Source organism: Strongylocentrotus purpuratus, unplaced genomic scaffold (genome assembly GCF_000002235.5).
Source record: "Strongylocentrotus purpuratus isolate Spur 01 unplaced genomic scaffold, Spur_5.0 spur5_scaffold_6, whole genome shotgun sequence".
Lineage (NCBI taxonomy): Eukaryota > Metazoa > Echinodermata > Echinoidea > Camarodonta > Strongylocentrotidae > Strongylocentrotus > Strongylocentrotus purpuratus.
This window is the reverse complement of record NW_022145612.1, coordinates 54,926,122-54,941,147: the sequence shown is the minus strand read 5'-3', so window position 1 is coordinate 54,941,147 and position 15,026 is coordinate 54,926,122. Positions and strand designations below refer to the sequence as shown.

At 37.7% G+C, this 15,026-nt stretch overlaps 1 protein-coding gene across 2 annotated transcripts in view; it reads right to left on the bottom strand.

Annotated features, from left to right (window-relative positions):
* Positions 1 to 8,036: 8,036 nt before the first annotated feature.
* Positions 8,037 to 15,026, bottom strand: part of LOC752806 — a 40,382-nt gene continuing 33,392 nt past the window's right edge. For both annotated transcript variants that reach the window (XM_001177225.4, XM_030972245.1), the window contains exons 3-4: positions 12,221 to 12,590; positions 8,037 to 9,944 (exon numbers count right to left, since the gene is read on the bottom strand). In XM_001177225.4, the coding sequence (XP_001177225.1) occupies positions 9,850 to 9,944; positions 12,221 to 12,545 (420 nt within the window). In that variant the 5' untranslated portion in view covers positions 12,546 to 12,590 and the 3' untranslated portion in view covers positions 8,037 to 9,849. The remainder of the gene's footprint in view (positions 9,945 to 12,220; positions 12,591 to 15,026) is intronic.

Sequence of the window (15,026 nt, the reverse complement as noted above, 5' to 3'; positions counted from 1 at the left end):
ACAGATCTTAGCGTCATTATCAGATATTAATGATGTAACGTCACCGTTGCGTCAACTAAGCATCAAAACGTTGTTCCGATTTTATGTCCATATCTTAACGAACGGCACGGTCAGTCAGGTTGAAACCTGGCAAATTTATAATATTAAATTTTCATATATCAACCACATGAATAAGATTGCATCACATCAACGTTTCATCAATAAGTATAGATTGCATCGTATAGATCTTTAAAATGACACAGTCAATCAAGTTGAAACTTGGTACAGTAAAAATAAAAAAAATTGTAAACCGTGTTATTATATTCATCATCCGTTTATAAATCATCATCATACTCATGTTCTTCATCATCGTCATCATCCTCATTGTTACAAAAGAATTTGACATAAAACAGACTACCTCATACTTGAAGACAAGTAGTTATAAGTCTCGTTAATATTTAGTTTCCCATATCCCCATTCATTGTTAATTAATATCTCATAAACCTTGATATACTTTAATTTTAACTGTATTATAGTGACACACACGTGTTCCCGCCTGCCAGCATAATGCATACAGTCTAAAGAGTGTCAAGTATCCCCACTTGACAAGACGAGAAGAGGAGTTAGCTGTGTCATCAAGCCTGAAAACAAAATAATAATTGACTGAGAAATAGTTACCTGTTTTACGTTAATAAAAGTCTCAATATAACTTTTCTTTACCAAGAAAAATAACCAATAAATGTTTATTTCATCTTGGGCGGGGGTTGGCAAAGTGCCCCCTGTCCTTCTTTGCATTCGGTCAAAATGGTTCCAGGACGCTTTTAATAGAACTGGGGGGTGTTTCATAAAGCTGTTCGTAAAGTTACGCATGACTTTACGAACGACTTGTATATGAAAAGCCAAATGGGATGTTCAATCATTATTGATTATTATTTATTAAGTTGAACTGTGCAGATGTAGATTAACATTCTTATTATGACAAACATTTTTAATGCAAAGTATATTTTTTGCAATAATTTAATTGAGGTTATTGAAAATATCAGAAAAAACTTTGGGCATCCTATCTGGCACTTCATATACAAGTCGTTCGTAAAGTCATGCATAACTTTACGAACTCTTTATGAAACACCCCCCAGATCTACAATCGTTTAGATATTTCATAATGATTAAAACGTGATCTATACTTAAACACAATCGCCCGTGATAGATGTGTCCTGTTTGTTACCAAGTCAAACCAATTGATCACTCCTTGAAGGATAAACTGTTCAAATTATCTAATTTCGTCATGTCTATCTTTTGTTACATTCTGATGCTGTCATTTTAAGTGACAGGTATATTCATCTTTGGTGACGCTTTACTTTGAAGGTATTTTGTTTAGTCACATGTCCTTTTTGCTTCACTTCAAAGTGACAGGCGTATTCATCTTGGGTGACCATTTTCTTTTCATTTTGCCGACATCGGGTAGAAATTGAGAAACTCTGAATCACGAAAAGGATGTTTTGTGTCATGTCTTGAATACGTGACTTCGTGACTTTGGGACCGTTGTGTGATTCTGTATACACTTCTACTATAAACCAGTGCAGTGTTTCACCAAACCGTCATAAGTACAAGTTCACCGACAGCCCATTGATATGCGTGCATTCAATTTAACACGGGTTTCAATGGGATGTCGGTGAACTTGTCCTTATGACGGTTTGGTGAAACGATGCCCAGAAGACTCATCTCCAAATCAATGATGACATGTATGAGGCACATTCCTATATTTATTTTTCAATATCGAAAACTCCATTGTTTCTCATCAACTTCAATGTACCACTGTCAGGGATTTAGAGGGTACTGGAATGTATTCGTGGAATTGTATTTGTCAGATTTTGATTGGATTGCTTCGAATGAGGACATGTTTGGGCAATCGCACTGTCAATTTATTTTCCCAAATTATGCCATGAATAAATTGTGACTCGTCGAGTTTCATAGTAATACATTTGATGTATTTTCTAGAGATTTATAGGTTAAATTTGATCTTGAATGCCTTTTATAAGGTCATTTTTATCCTACAAAGTAATGTTCAGTTTTACTCTGAGTGCAACGATAGTGCATTATTTAATTTCAAATAAATGAAACAATTGAGGCTACTTTAAAAAAACTAGTAAAATAAGAAGTTCTTTAATTTTTGACGTATGGGTAGCAGTACAGGGAGGCAGTAGAACAGAATGTATTTTCAGAGTAGGATCAGGCAAGATCAAGAAGCTCATAATTATTTCAGAACTACAAAACAAGATATAACAGAGGTGTAGAGGTGTCGTGGTCGAGTGGATATGTCACCGGACTGTGGATCACAAGGTCTGCGGTTCAAGTCCCGCCGCGGCACTAATGTCCTTTGGCAAGACATTGATCTACATTTGCCACTCTCCACCCAGGTGTTAAAATGGGTACCCGGTAGGATGCGAAAGCTAATATGGTTTGATTAGCAATGGCGCTTGTAAAATGGCGACTGGCTGGAACGCTCCCCAGGGAGTGGAGAATGTGCATACCTTGTGTGCGGGTAAGCCTGAATCCGATGACCGGGGTAATAATATGTTCCGCGCCTAGAAACGTAGTATTAGGCGCATTATAAATGTGAGCTATTATTATTATATAACAAAAAGATTCTCCATATTCAATTTGATAAAATCTTCACACCTCTTCATAATATTGAATTTGACAAGCCCTTCGAGGAAGAGGGCCAAAATTCGACAATGAAATTGATTATTATGACTATCGAGGTCATGTCATATGCACCTGTAAGGTTTGGATGAATTTGGGTTGATTGAGAGCCTAGATGGATTTAAGTAGACAGTGGATGTGTCCAAGGTGGCTTGAGTCCATTAACGATTGTAGAGCGTGTATGAACCAAGGTGGATACAATTTTATTGATTGTAGTCAATCTGATAATCAAGTACAGTTGACAGCTGCAATATAAAAGGTCCAGATTATTTTGATGCGTTCATACAAAATAAGTAAAAAATAAGTACTTGATAGCAAGCCCACATTCAAAGCAGTTTGGTAAAAATGAAGGGGTTAGATAGCCAAATTGATATGTTTATTTTATTTGATCCAGTTCATTAAATTTCAGAATTTTCTTTCCAAAAGGTATCATAATCAAATTGTGATTTGTTATGATTCTGCTTGTGGATACCTGGTAGGCCTACGTATTTTAATATTCTTATCACAAATTTTCTTAGTTAAACTCTAGTACATTTTCTTAACGTCTTAATTCAGTTTATAACAATATTTTAATGCTTTATCTTACATTTTCTAATTGTTTGTAAGTGATTGACATCATTTTTGTCCTCCGATTTTATCATCCTAACAAACACATTTACCAGGGGCATTACTAGACCATTTGGTGGTGGGGCGCGGGCATGATAGATACATTTTCCAGCAAGCGATATAAAAATATAATTTTGCGATTTGCTGATCGACAGCCTTTGAAAACTGCAAATTAGTTATTAGAAAAAAATAGTTTGTCCCACACAGACCCCTTAAGTAACCCATACATTGAACTGTAAATATCAAGATCCTTTTATGATAAGTCGTCTTCAATATATTTGTTATCCCCCTTTCAATCAAACATGATTTTGCTAGCTTGATTTTTTCTTTTATAAGGAGGAATCAAACTTTCTTCGTAATCCTAAAAAAATATAACAAATTCAATTCTAGCTGACACCTTTCCCAATACACCTTTCTCAAACTGAACTTTGAATAAGTGCATTCACTTACAACCTAATCGAACAGAAATGGGACTGAAAAGGTGGGTGTTGATAGAACAATAAATACATCAAGTTCTTTGCAGCGCATCCGACCATCTTGGTAATCCTTTGAGAGGCAGTTAATGAACATGATGAAGGACTCTACAATCAGCCCTTCATTGATTCAGGATTTTGTAAAAGAGGGGGCACAACAGTCTTAAATTTGCTGACGAGCAAATAAAAGGTCAGCGTCATTTTTCGATGCTTCTAGTACAATTTTGTGAATAGAGAGGAAAAAGGAGGAATAAGAAGAAGGGGGACAAAAGCCGCCTGCTCCATTAAAAAAAAGTGGGGGCACAGTTTTTGATGTGTGTACCGAAAGCAGCCGGAAGTATAGTATGTCATTTGGGTTTCCTGAAGAGTGAGGGGGCACCCGTCGGTTGTGTGCCCCTAAATCTGCCACTGTCTACAATAACACGAAAATCACAATGTCCCCGAATCCTGGACAATCTCGATCCTCATTTATCACAATTTGTCAACATCTGAGTCGGATGATTATTCCTTTTGTGGCTCGTTCTCTGTTAGTCGGATTAGTCCACTCCAGGGAATGGAATAGCTATCACTTGGACGTGTCCTTAATAATGAGGTAATTGCTGAAGTGTTTGAAATTGGATTTCTAGCGGCGTGTTCATGACACGAGAACTTGTCAATTGTCTCATAAGCTACATCCTTTTAGTCTCAGAAGCATTATTAGGTCGAGTAACTAAGTGTTGGATCATATTCTCAACTTACTATTTTGAAATCGAATTAAAATTCGATAGTACAGTAGTTTTAACCGATAGTTTGATTTTATTATAGTTTACCTAATAAAAGAAAGGTATTGGTAAAAGAAACTCAAGACTGAGCTGCAAAAAATATCGACTAATTCATGAGGAAGAGGAAACGTAGTTTTCAAAAGGGGGTACGTGGGTTTACCCCTCCCCACAAAACAAAATTTCTCCTTTTTTTCTACTATTTTGTTTCTGATTTGTGATCACTTCCAAAAAGAGATCCTAAATCTTTAACTGCTGTTTTATGCAAAATCATGTGCATTAGCTTTTAGTGACTGAAATGCTCATTACCTTTTTTACAAACTTTTCAACTCATTAATATGAGTGGATGGTAGCTAGTTTGTCCGTGGCTAACTATATTAATATACTACGAAACAACGTTTTGTTGGATATCAATAATTAAAGAAAAGGCAATTAAAGGAATATATAAAAGAGTATACATCTTCCGTGGAACCATCCGAAGGCCTATTGCCGACGTCTTTATACCTATACAATGTCAGTCGATTCAGCTGATGTCCAATATGAAAAGGAGTGGTAATGCAATCAGCAATACACCTTCATCATAAATATTTTAATTACTTCACCGTAGTCAGGACCATATGCCCGTCCTCATTTTTCTTGAATAATTACAAACAATAGTCTACAAAAGCAAAAGGCTTCCCAGCTTGCGACTAATCAGGGAATCAATCGTCACACTAATTGGGTACCATCCCACTCGATCCCATTTCTCGTCTGTAACACGAGTATCTGGAGCAATAAATAATTCTATCAGGTTTTAGTCATGGATTTTAGTCTGGTTTTGTTCCGTTGGGAGCTGAAAGTGCGAAGAATAATGCACAGTTGTGTCGGGGTGAAGACATAGACATCTGGTCTTTCCAGAGGTTCAAGGTGTACATTCCAGTAAATCGACAGTTTACGAGACCGAGAGCCCACGAGACAGACGTGATAGGTCTCGTGTAATCTCCGCAAAGATGTCCGAAACCGAGACCGACGTTTCAATCTTGCGGGCTGTCTGTCCTGTGGGTCGTCGGTCTCGCGAACACTAATTGCATAACTTCGAGAGACCCCCTGAGTTTGATTATGTCGGTCACGTTAGCCTGGCTGTCTCATGGCCTGCAATGGCACCTCGACATCCTACAATAACGATCATGCCGGTCTCTCGGGCAGTCTGACAATTTATCTGACTGTTCATGAGACCGACGCGTCTTGACGATACATCTGACAAGTTTCCTGGAGGTTCTAAATACCAACGTTTTCGGTCTTGTGGACTTGTACTGAACTTGAGCTAGTCGTCTGCATCTATTCGTGAATATGACATTTTGTCGGGTAATGTAATAACTTTTAATGAGATGCGAGTGACCGGAAGAGCAAGAGCAAGAGAGGACGTAATTGATACTAAGATTCCTGTTCATCGTGTTCTCGATATATTGGTGCCCGAAAGCAAAAATACTTGGATAAGTAAGCGAAAGTTCAAAGACTCTGCAATTCATCTGGGAATAAAGAAATGCTTCCTATCACTGGTCATCACTGGATGAGGTTCTATAATTAACGAGAGAGATAGAGAGAGGGTGAAGGGAGATAGAGAGAGAGAGGGAGAGAGAGACAGACAGACAGAGAGAGACAGACAGAGAGAGAGAGAGAGAGAGAGAGAGAGAGCAGAAAAAGTAGCAGCAAAAAACACACATAACTGACGCCGATGACCACTATTAGAATGTCAACAAGGAGCACATACTCTCATGTTAAACCGTTACAGTAATTACCATCAATGAATCATCGTGAATTTTGTGTGTTCCCAAAAACTCAAGGGACACAACTATGACAAATTATAATACGCCATGAAACGCCCCTATCATCTCTGGCCAAACAACTAGCTATTCAAATACTTCGCATCATTGCTCAAATAATTACTGGCATGAGGGAGGGGGGGGGGGGGGCTGGTAGGTTAGCGCATATCGAAGGCATTAAGAGCGGGTGGCAACCTTGTAGTTGACTAAAATACGATCCTTTATAATACTATCATGACATTGAAATCTGAAGTGAAATCTCATTCATTGTGTCACATTCCAATCAAAATATGACAAAAGGGGCCTATGATATTTTTGATGTAAAATGTACAGCAGAGCAAAAGATGAGATGGGATGAAAGGGCTTATGACCAGCATGTGGTATAAATTCATCACTATTACTTGGGCCAAACTGGATTTTTTCTCTATGAATTTGATCTTTTTCTACCATAGCTTGTGCAAATAATTGTCACTCTGGCAACGAAAAAAATGGTTTCCACGAGAACGAGGACAATTTTGTGTAGGAGCTCTACCTTAATATTTAAGAGTGCTAAAAACGAGTGCCGCAGTTTAGTCCAATATTTACTTTATTTCATGAAAAAGTGATCGTTCCGTGAGTGGATCCACTGTCTATTACTGTATAAAAATGGTTTTAAAATCCGTAAAAGAAATTTCTCCGTCAATATTGGCCCCCCACCAGTTTCACTTTAACTCCGTCGATGCACATCAACATGATTAATGATTCAATAACACATTCAGGTCTTGACAAGCTGTGTCATACAAAATTGATGATCAAGAAAAGCGGCGGTCTCCAAAGCGTTGATTCGATTTAATGCTTCTAAAATGGCATATTCTTCCACCCGACCTGTTTCCCGCGTTTTTCGCCTCGATAAAACTCCTAAAACCCCGTCTGCGATCCGGGAAAATTACAAACACTGTTTCGTCTAACCTAGTTTGGCTGTCTGCTCCCACATTGCACTCAGCAATTAGAGTGGATTTCCGATCTCTCAAATCGGTCATTACATGGATTTATACCCGTGGAGCATTTTTCAATTATTAGATTTGATAGAGGGATATCATTTATGATTGGTACGCAGCGCAGCCAACAAGATTTAAGTATAGGAAACTAGAAAAATAAGAACAGAAATAGGCCCTACTCCTTACGTCATAAATGATTGTTTGACATTTTGTGACATGTTGCGCGTGTAAATAATTTCATAAATTTCTCCTTCATGTAATCTATTTAATCAATCATGAACGAATGAAAATGGAAATGTTGACATAACTCTTATTAGCGAATCTATCATTACGTTGTGATGGTGTATGTAATTATGGTGAAAATAATTTAAAAAAATACTGCCTCCCCATATTTAATGTTTATTTCTGGTATTCAAGAAATACAAACTAAAATGACCTGTCATTATTGAATACGTTTAATTGAATGTATTTGACTTTCAGAAAGATGAAGGTGAACGAAAAGACAAATGAAATTAATGTTAATATGAGATATGTTTTCAATTGTAATTTTCTTGTATGGTCATGCTTCTATTTAAAAGTGTTTATGAAAAGAGACACTCACCCATCCCCAACACACCCACACACCCCCCAAAACACCAGCACCCATCAACACACTCCGATTCCCCACACTGTATAAACTACACAATGCAACGGTCAGTAGTCTCACCATTCAAAAGCAGGACACAGGACCACTTTATCTTTCAAGTAACAAAAAACATGTAAGCACAACTTTAATCATATTTGATGCTCCTAATATATACATGAACAGTTAATGCAGTAATAATTAGCGGATCCCTTTCATGATCGAGAATAAATATGTCAGCATTTACGTGAATTCATTACAACAGGATTACATTAATCTTTCCACAGAGAAATGCGTCTGTGTCCATTTATTGGTAAATCGTGATCAAATATCCAATTTATTTTGCCTTATTTATTCGGACTAAAGGAAATTGTTTCGTGATTATAGATTCGTAGTGAATATTCTCAACACGTTCATTCAGGACCTTTTTTACTGCTTTTGCGATCACTACAAAGTGAGCCAATTTAAATGTAGCATAAATCTTTTTGTTACCTGTACTTTAATTTTTGACTTACGCTGTGTATTAAGTGGGTACTTCTGACATCTCAGAAAAGATGAAATATGTAATAGCATAGCTCTTCGGATTACTGGCAAAATTGAATTGCCAAAATAGCAGTTAATATACCTTTATGTAAAGGGGAGATATAATATGAATATTGGAGAGTTGTATCCTGTAATCATTATGCCGTTCTATAAATAAAACAGAGAAAGTTTTGTAAAAGTCTTTATTTCTATTTAAGGACTTGCATAATCTAAGAAGCGATACAGTTTCACATTTCAAAAGGTAAACAAAAAATTAAACTACAAATTTACGTTTTTGAATCCTTACCAGAGCTTACACACACACATTTAGTTCAACCTTGATAATAATTATTCACAGGCATTTAGAAGGAATCATGTTATTTACAATGCAACATGGACTGATCATATTAATTATCCCATGAAAGGATAAAATAAAAATATTTATATACTACTGATTTTTTAAATAAATAATAGGCACCTTGGTTGAGCAGCGTTATAATTAAATATAATAGGATAATGGCAGTCCCATTGTCCTATAAGTACTTTACTGCCTTTTAGGTTTTGCTATTAAATGCTCTTTTTTTTCCCGGTCTACTTACATGAATAGGCATCTTTTCCATACAACATAATAATATAACATCATGAAAATTGCGAGGAAAAAACCACTTCTTAACTGTTATGAAACCTTCTGTTTTAATAATATTACAAATATTGTTGTAAGATTGATATCAATAAATCCTAGTTTTCTTTGTATTTGTCTTATGCAATATATAAAAGACTACCCTTTGATTATCCACTGCCCAAAGAAACTTCCAGAAAATAAAAACATCCAAGAGAAAATGACCTCCCCACACAACTACACACCAGCCAACTACTCCAAGATAACTACTTCCGGACAACTATCCCCGAACATTTACCCCCCCCCCCCCGGACAACTACCACACAGTCAATCATACCCACACTGGACAACCAACCCCAGAATATTATCGAAAAGTTAACCCCATTAACCCCATGTTTACACTAGGGGAAGTTGACTCAGGGACTATTGACTCAGGGGCAGTGGTCACTGTGGTGATGTATGGAAGTAGAACTTGTCCAGAAATAATGATGCATGGGGCAGCTTTCTGACCAAGGAGTTAGTGTAATAACTCCTTCGTCTGATAGATAGATATTAACATCACTACTCGAGAGCTCTCTCCATTTTGAAAGTAGTAAATATTCACAGTCGTTTTTACTTTTGTATCTTATTTTATTCGATTCTATTTAGGAAGCTCTACTGGCATAGTTCCATTTCCAAATAGCAAATCTTATCGTACAGAGGGATAAAGTACGTTGACCCCATGTTGCAGCTAATTCTCTTTTTCGATGATGGGCTACATCCAAGTCAATCTTCTTTTTTTCAACGAACTAGCGAGCGAACTGGTTGAGGAATTCGATTTCTTGTGACACACCAAAGATCCAGGGTGCTTCCTGGAATTCTTTAAAGGATAATTTGTTGTCATCTACAGAGAGAATAAAAGGAAAACGAAGGAGAAATCCAAGTGAATGTTTGAAACATTTAGGAACAGAAATATTAAAGATGTTAAATGCATCTAATACATCACTACTAATTGTCTGTGTGTCTCTTTTCCCCATCAAAATGTGCCTGTCTCTGTCATTCTCTCTCTCTCTCTCTCTCTCTCTCTAACTCTCTCTTTCTCTCTCTCCCTCTCTCTAACTCTCAAAATCTCCCCCTTTCGTACTATGATAAAGACGCTGAGAAACGTAATCAAAGGGGTATGAACATCACCTATCAAGAAAGCTGTATCTCTTTCATAGATTCAGTACAAATCCATCCATAATTAATCTACTCTTCTTGAACCCCTCATTCCATTTCAACACAGTCCTGTATTTTACCTCAAAGCCTTGCCTACTGATCGGCAGTATTCTATATTTAACGTCAATGTTTTAATCTCTATTGGTTGCACTGGCTGTGAAATACATTGTCATTTAGCAGTTCCTATTTATAGAGCCGTCCCCCTCTTTTCCTCGCCTGTAATCTCTGTACCATAGATCCACCTTCCCTAAATATCAAATGTCTGTACAAGTGAGTGTATTGTCGATCATAGTGCACCTTTCTGAAAAGTGAAATATCTCTACAGGTGTATGATAATTTCTGAGAGTTATAGAGTCCGAGTGTGGGGAGGCAATGTCACAACACGGTGAAGGGGGAGTAGGACAGAGGGGAGAGGGAGGCAAGGGGGTGGATCTTTATCCCTTCACCTCAGCCACCCCCCCCCCCCCCCCGAGCTCTTGTACAAATTCCCTGAAGGGATTTTTTTTTTGAGAGAGAGACTCGTTTCTAATTTCAATTAAAATCGATGTATGTTTTCTCTTTCTGCGTACCCGTCTCTGTCTCTGTCTCTCCCTCTCTCTCTATCACCCCTGTCCCATCCAAAAAGTCTGACAGTTTTGGCTGGTGAATTTATTCATTATTTATTAATTGAGGAATTTGCGTTTGTTTATTCTGTTTACTTGTTTTTAGATATATATTGTCTAACTAAAATAAAAATGATACATCCAGTTCTTTTTAGCAATGGCCATGCATGGCCCGACCTTGTTCGCAAAACTTAGCCCAGACGCCCCCGTTTAGTCAAAGCTTGTTTAACTGGGCCATGACTGGCGGGGGAGTAATTTCATTAATATCCGAATCGCCACATGGGCATCAAGTCCAGATACAAATGTGGTAATGTTCTGCAACCCCGCAGAATGCCATTCGTCAGACTAACGTGTTATGAGGTTCCGTAATTGCAAATATTTCATTATTAATTTCTCCATTTGTCGGTGACATCTGGAAATGAGATTTAACCTTTGTCACATTTGGTTACGTGGTTGGTTTGGTAGGTGAGTGTCTTTGTTTTGGCTGATTCCGCGCCAATGCATATAGAAGATGGAAAACCCATAAGCCATCACCTTAACAAAGGGCATCATTTTTGTTTGCGCGAGAATTTGAATTTAGGGGGAAGGGTGATGATAATGCATGGCCTTGCACGCATACCGAATGGCGTATTCCCTGGAGATAAACAATAAACATAAGGGCCAGTGGCGATGTACCCTTACCACCCTTCGCTAATAATTTCCTTCTTACAAATTTTCAATTTTCGGGCCCGCAAACAATGACGGGTGAAATGAGGGAGGGGGGGGGGGGGGGATTCGGAAAATAACGAGTGAATGAAATGTGAGGAAAATAAGGCCAAAGAGTGAGGGTATGGTATTCAAAGGGGTGATATCAATTTCATGTTTCCCTTACCCCCCCCCCATCCTCTTTTTCTTTTCTATTTCATTTCTTTCTTATCAAGTCATTGGGTTTATATGACGTCACGTGTCATTTTTTTTCTCATATGCCCTATCTCCATCTCCATGTCATTTTCTCTAACTCTCTTTCAAGTAACCACCCCCCCCCCCCTCCCGATGCCAGCAATCCGACATTTGCTCCAGCGACAATAGATCTATGGTCACGGACAGGGTTGACACTTTCCCTGCTCTAGTCATTATTTCGTCAAAACCACAGGTTTAGTGTTAAGGTTAAAGTCAAACTCAGGGAAAGGTTTAGGTAGAGTGTTGGGTCCAAGGTTGAAGATAGGAATTCAGTTAGTGTCAGAAATTACCGCGGAGTATTTGTCGCAGAAGCATGTGTTGTAACCACCCCCCCCCCCCACCCCCCCCCCCCCCCATGCGCCCTTCTTTGGGAGAAATATCTAGCTTCATTGGCTCCAATTTTAATGTTGAATTCACTCACTGTTTGTATCTGCTGCTTGGAAAGGTCCCATGGCGTCTATCTCTTTGGTTCCCGTTACGATGGTCAGCTCAAGAAGACTGACCTTCCCATCGCTGTTCTTATCATACGTTTCGAAATGCGACGGCAGATCTACGACTTCAAAACGCACGTCTTGTGGTATTTCATCGACAGGTCTGTCAATATCAGCGACATTGTCTTGTGGTATAGCGCCATCTTTGTCCAGATCGGCTAAGGTGATACGGGGTCGGATGTGAGGGCGTGCTAGCACAGAGGATGTAGTGATGATGAGGAAGAGGAACGTGGTTGCTATGGTGATACGCCCCATTTTTGGTAATGTGGTCTTGATGGTGGCTCCTCCAAATTGTTTAATCTATAAAGACAAAGATACAAACATTTGTAAAATAAAAGTTGTGTTTACTCTGGTTAATCAAAAATTCAAGAAAATTGAAAGTGTGTTCAATCTCGAACATATAAAACATGATTTGTACGATTGGTACCATGTATCCCGTTGGTACAATGGTGTTTTAGCTTATGGTAAAACACAAGAAAAAGGGTTAAGACCACCAGTAGTTCATTGCAGTTTAAATACATGCATGACTGTTTTTTTCTTCTAATTCAGAACCAGTACCGCAGATTGCGTCTTTCAATGACATTAATCTAGATAGTTAGGCCCAAACGACACTAAACGACCAGAGTACGATCCGATTTTGAAAGAATTTGCAATTGCATTTGATATGAACATTCGAACATGTAACACCTTAATGATCGAGGATCTCAATGGTCATTTGATTAACAAATATAAATTCTAAGGGATTTTACAATTCTGTGACAGAGGAAAAGCCAAATCGGTTCAGAATTCTCCTGACGTCAAACTGGCACAGTGAGACTGTTTACGATTTGAGGCTGATTTGGCTCTAATTCCGACTAAAAGGCTAAATTACACACAAATTCCGGTTGTTGGCATTCTTCTTCTCATTATTTAGAACCTAAATTCGGAAGGTGATATTTGTTAAGATTTCCATAATAATACAAGTTTATTTTCTTCGAAAATCGGATCGCAATAGGCGGGTCGTTTTGTGTGCGGTGCTTTGATGGGCTTTACGCACAAGCCCATAACAAGTCCCATAGAAGTAAATTGTATTACCTTGATGGATTTTTTATACAAATACAATCGACAGTTAATAGAAAAAATATCAGCTCTGTGTCTATGATATGAGAGTGCGTTTTTTGTTTCTAAAATGTGCATAATTATTTCAAACCTCTCATTGCTCGTGTTTAAACTTGATCGTTCGTTCGTGTCTCCTTAGATCAAGATTAATGTAATCTTGATCTTCGGAGTAGTTGCTACAACCGGCCGTGTCAGACACGTTGCCCCGGGGTGCGAGATAGGACTCTTGTAGCGTGCCCCCATTTAAAACAATTATACAATAACAGTTAACATTACATTTAATTAATAGTATGAAACTATAAAAATTACTACACAGTTAATCATTTTATTTCGAAAAAGGTCGCATTGTCTTTGTTTTAACGACGCACGACAACAGTTGAATAACGCATGTTATCTGGTTCGAAAGACTAGAACGTCTGAAATTCCATTTGAAATTTGAAACAAACAATCTCTTTCCCCAGGTTGACAAATTCACTCACTAAACACTCAATTAGGTCACGTCTTGGGGAATATCGTGGCTTTTAGGTGCCAGAAGCACATGCACTTTTCTTTATTTTTTTTCTTTCACGAGATTCGATCTACTTTAATGTTAAAATAATAAAACATTCATGCGCAGCTGAAATAACAACTTTGTCACGTTTTGTGTCTAGACTGGTACCCTATCGCGCTAAAGCCCGATGGGGATCATGACTAGTGTAGTATCTTTAAGGATCTTGAGGCGGAGATGTGGTAGAATTCTGTCTAAGTTCACTCCGATGACAAGGTTGTCCATTGGGATGTCGTCAGCCGTAATTCTGCTTTGTCTTTGTGTTTTAGACAAAGAATCAGAATTTCAAGTGGCGTCTTAAAAAATAATAATATATTAAACATTAAAGTCATCATAATACAATATCAAAATCATTTCACAATGGGACGTGGTAAAAAAAAATCCAAACCTCGTTCAATTAAGCAAACACTCTAATCTTCTCAATTATATAACTTAGGGTATTCGTACTCTAGAAAGAGACCCTTTTCTCTACGCAATAAAACTAAGGCCTAAATGTACTCTTTAACAAAACTTATACTGGACTTCTCGATAAAATGTATCACTGTTCATCACAGTGAGCTTTGACAGAATGATCAGCAGAAAAAAATTGCACTGATCTCAATTTTTAAACATTGGAGAAAAGTCTTCGCATCCCTTTTTCAGAGAACACTTGGCATTCGTCATTAACCATATTAACAGCTGCAATAACAACCCCTGCCTTATCAAGAAATGACTCTTATTGATATAATGGCAATATAGAAAGTGACAGTCGAGGGAGGGAGGGAGGGGGCGGTGAATTTGGTAAAGAGATATGGGGCTCAACTTACACAATTATGAATACAAATCAAACCACCCTCTCATAATAAAAAGAAAAATCTCAAAATAAGCAACTAAATTCATGTCAATATAATAAGAGAAAATCGCGATTTAATCATAAGCAGCTCTGGTTTGCTTCCCTTCTAATGTATTGTTTAAACTATTATCGTATATTATTGTGCTGTTGGCCTAGTCATGTTCTGATAAGTTTTCATTGATATTCTTTATTTTTGCGAGATTTTTTTTTGGGATTGGTGACATTTTCAGTACCATAAGGTTATAAAGCTACATGTGTG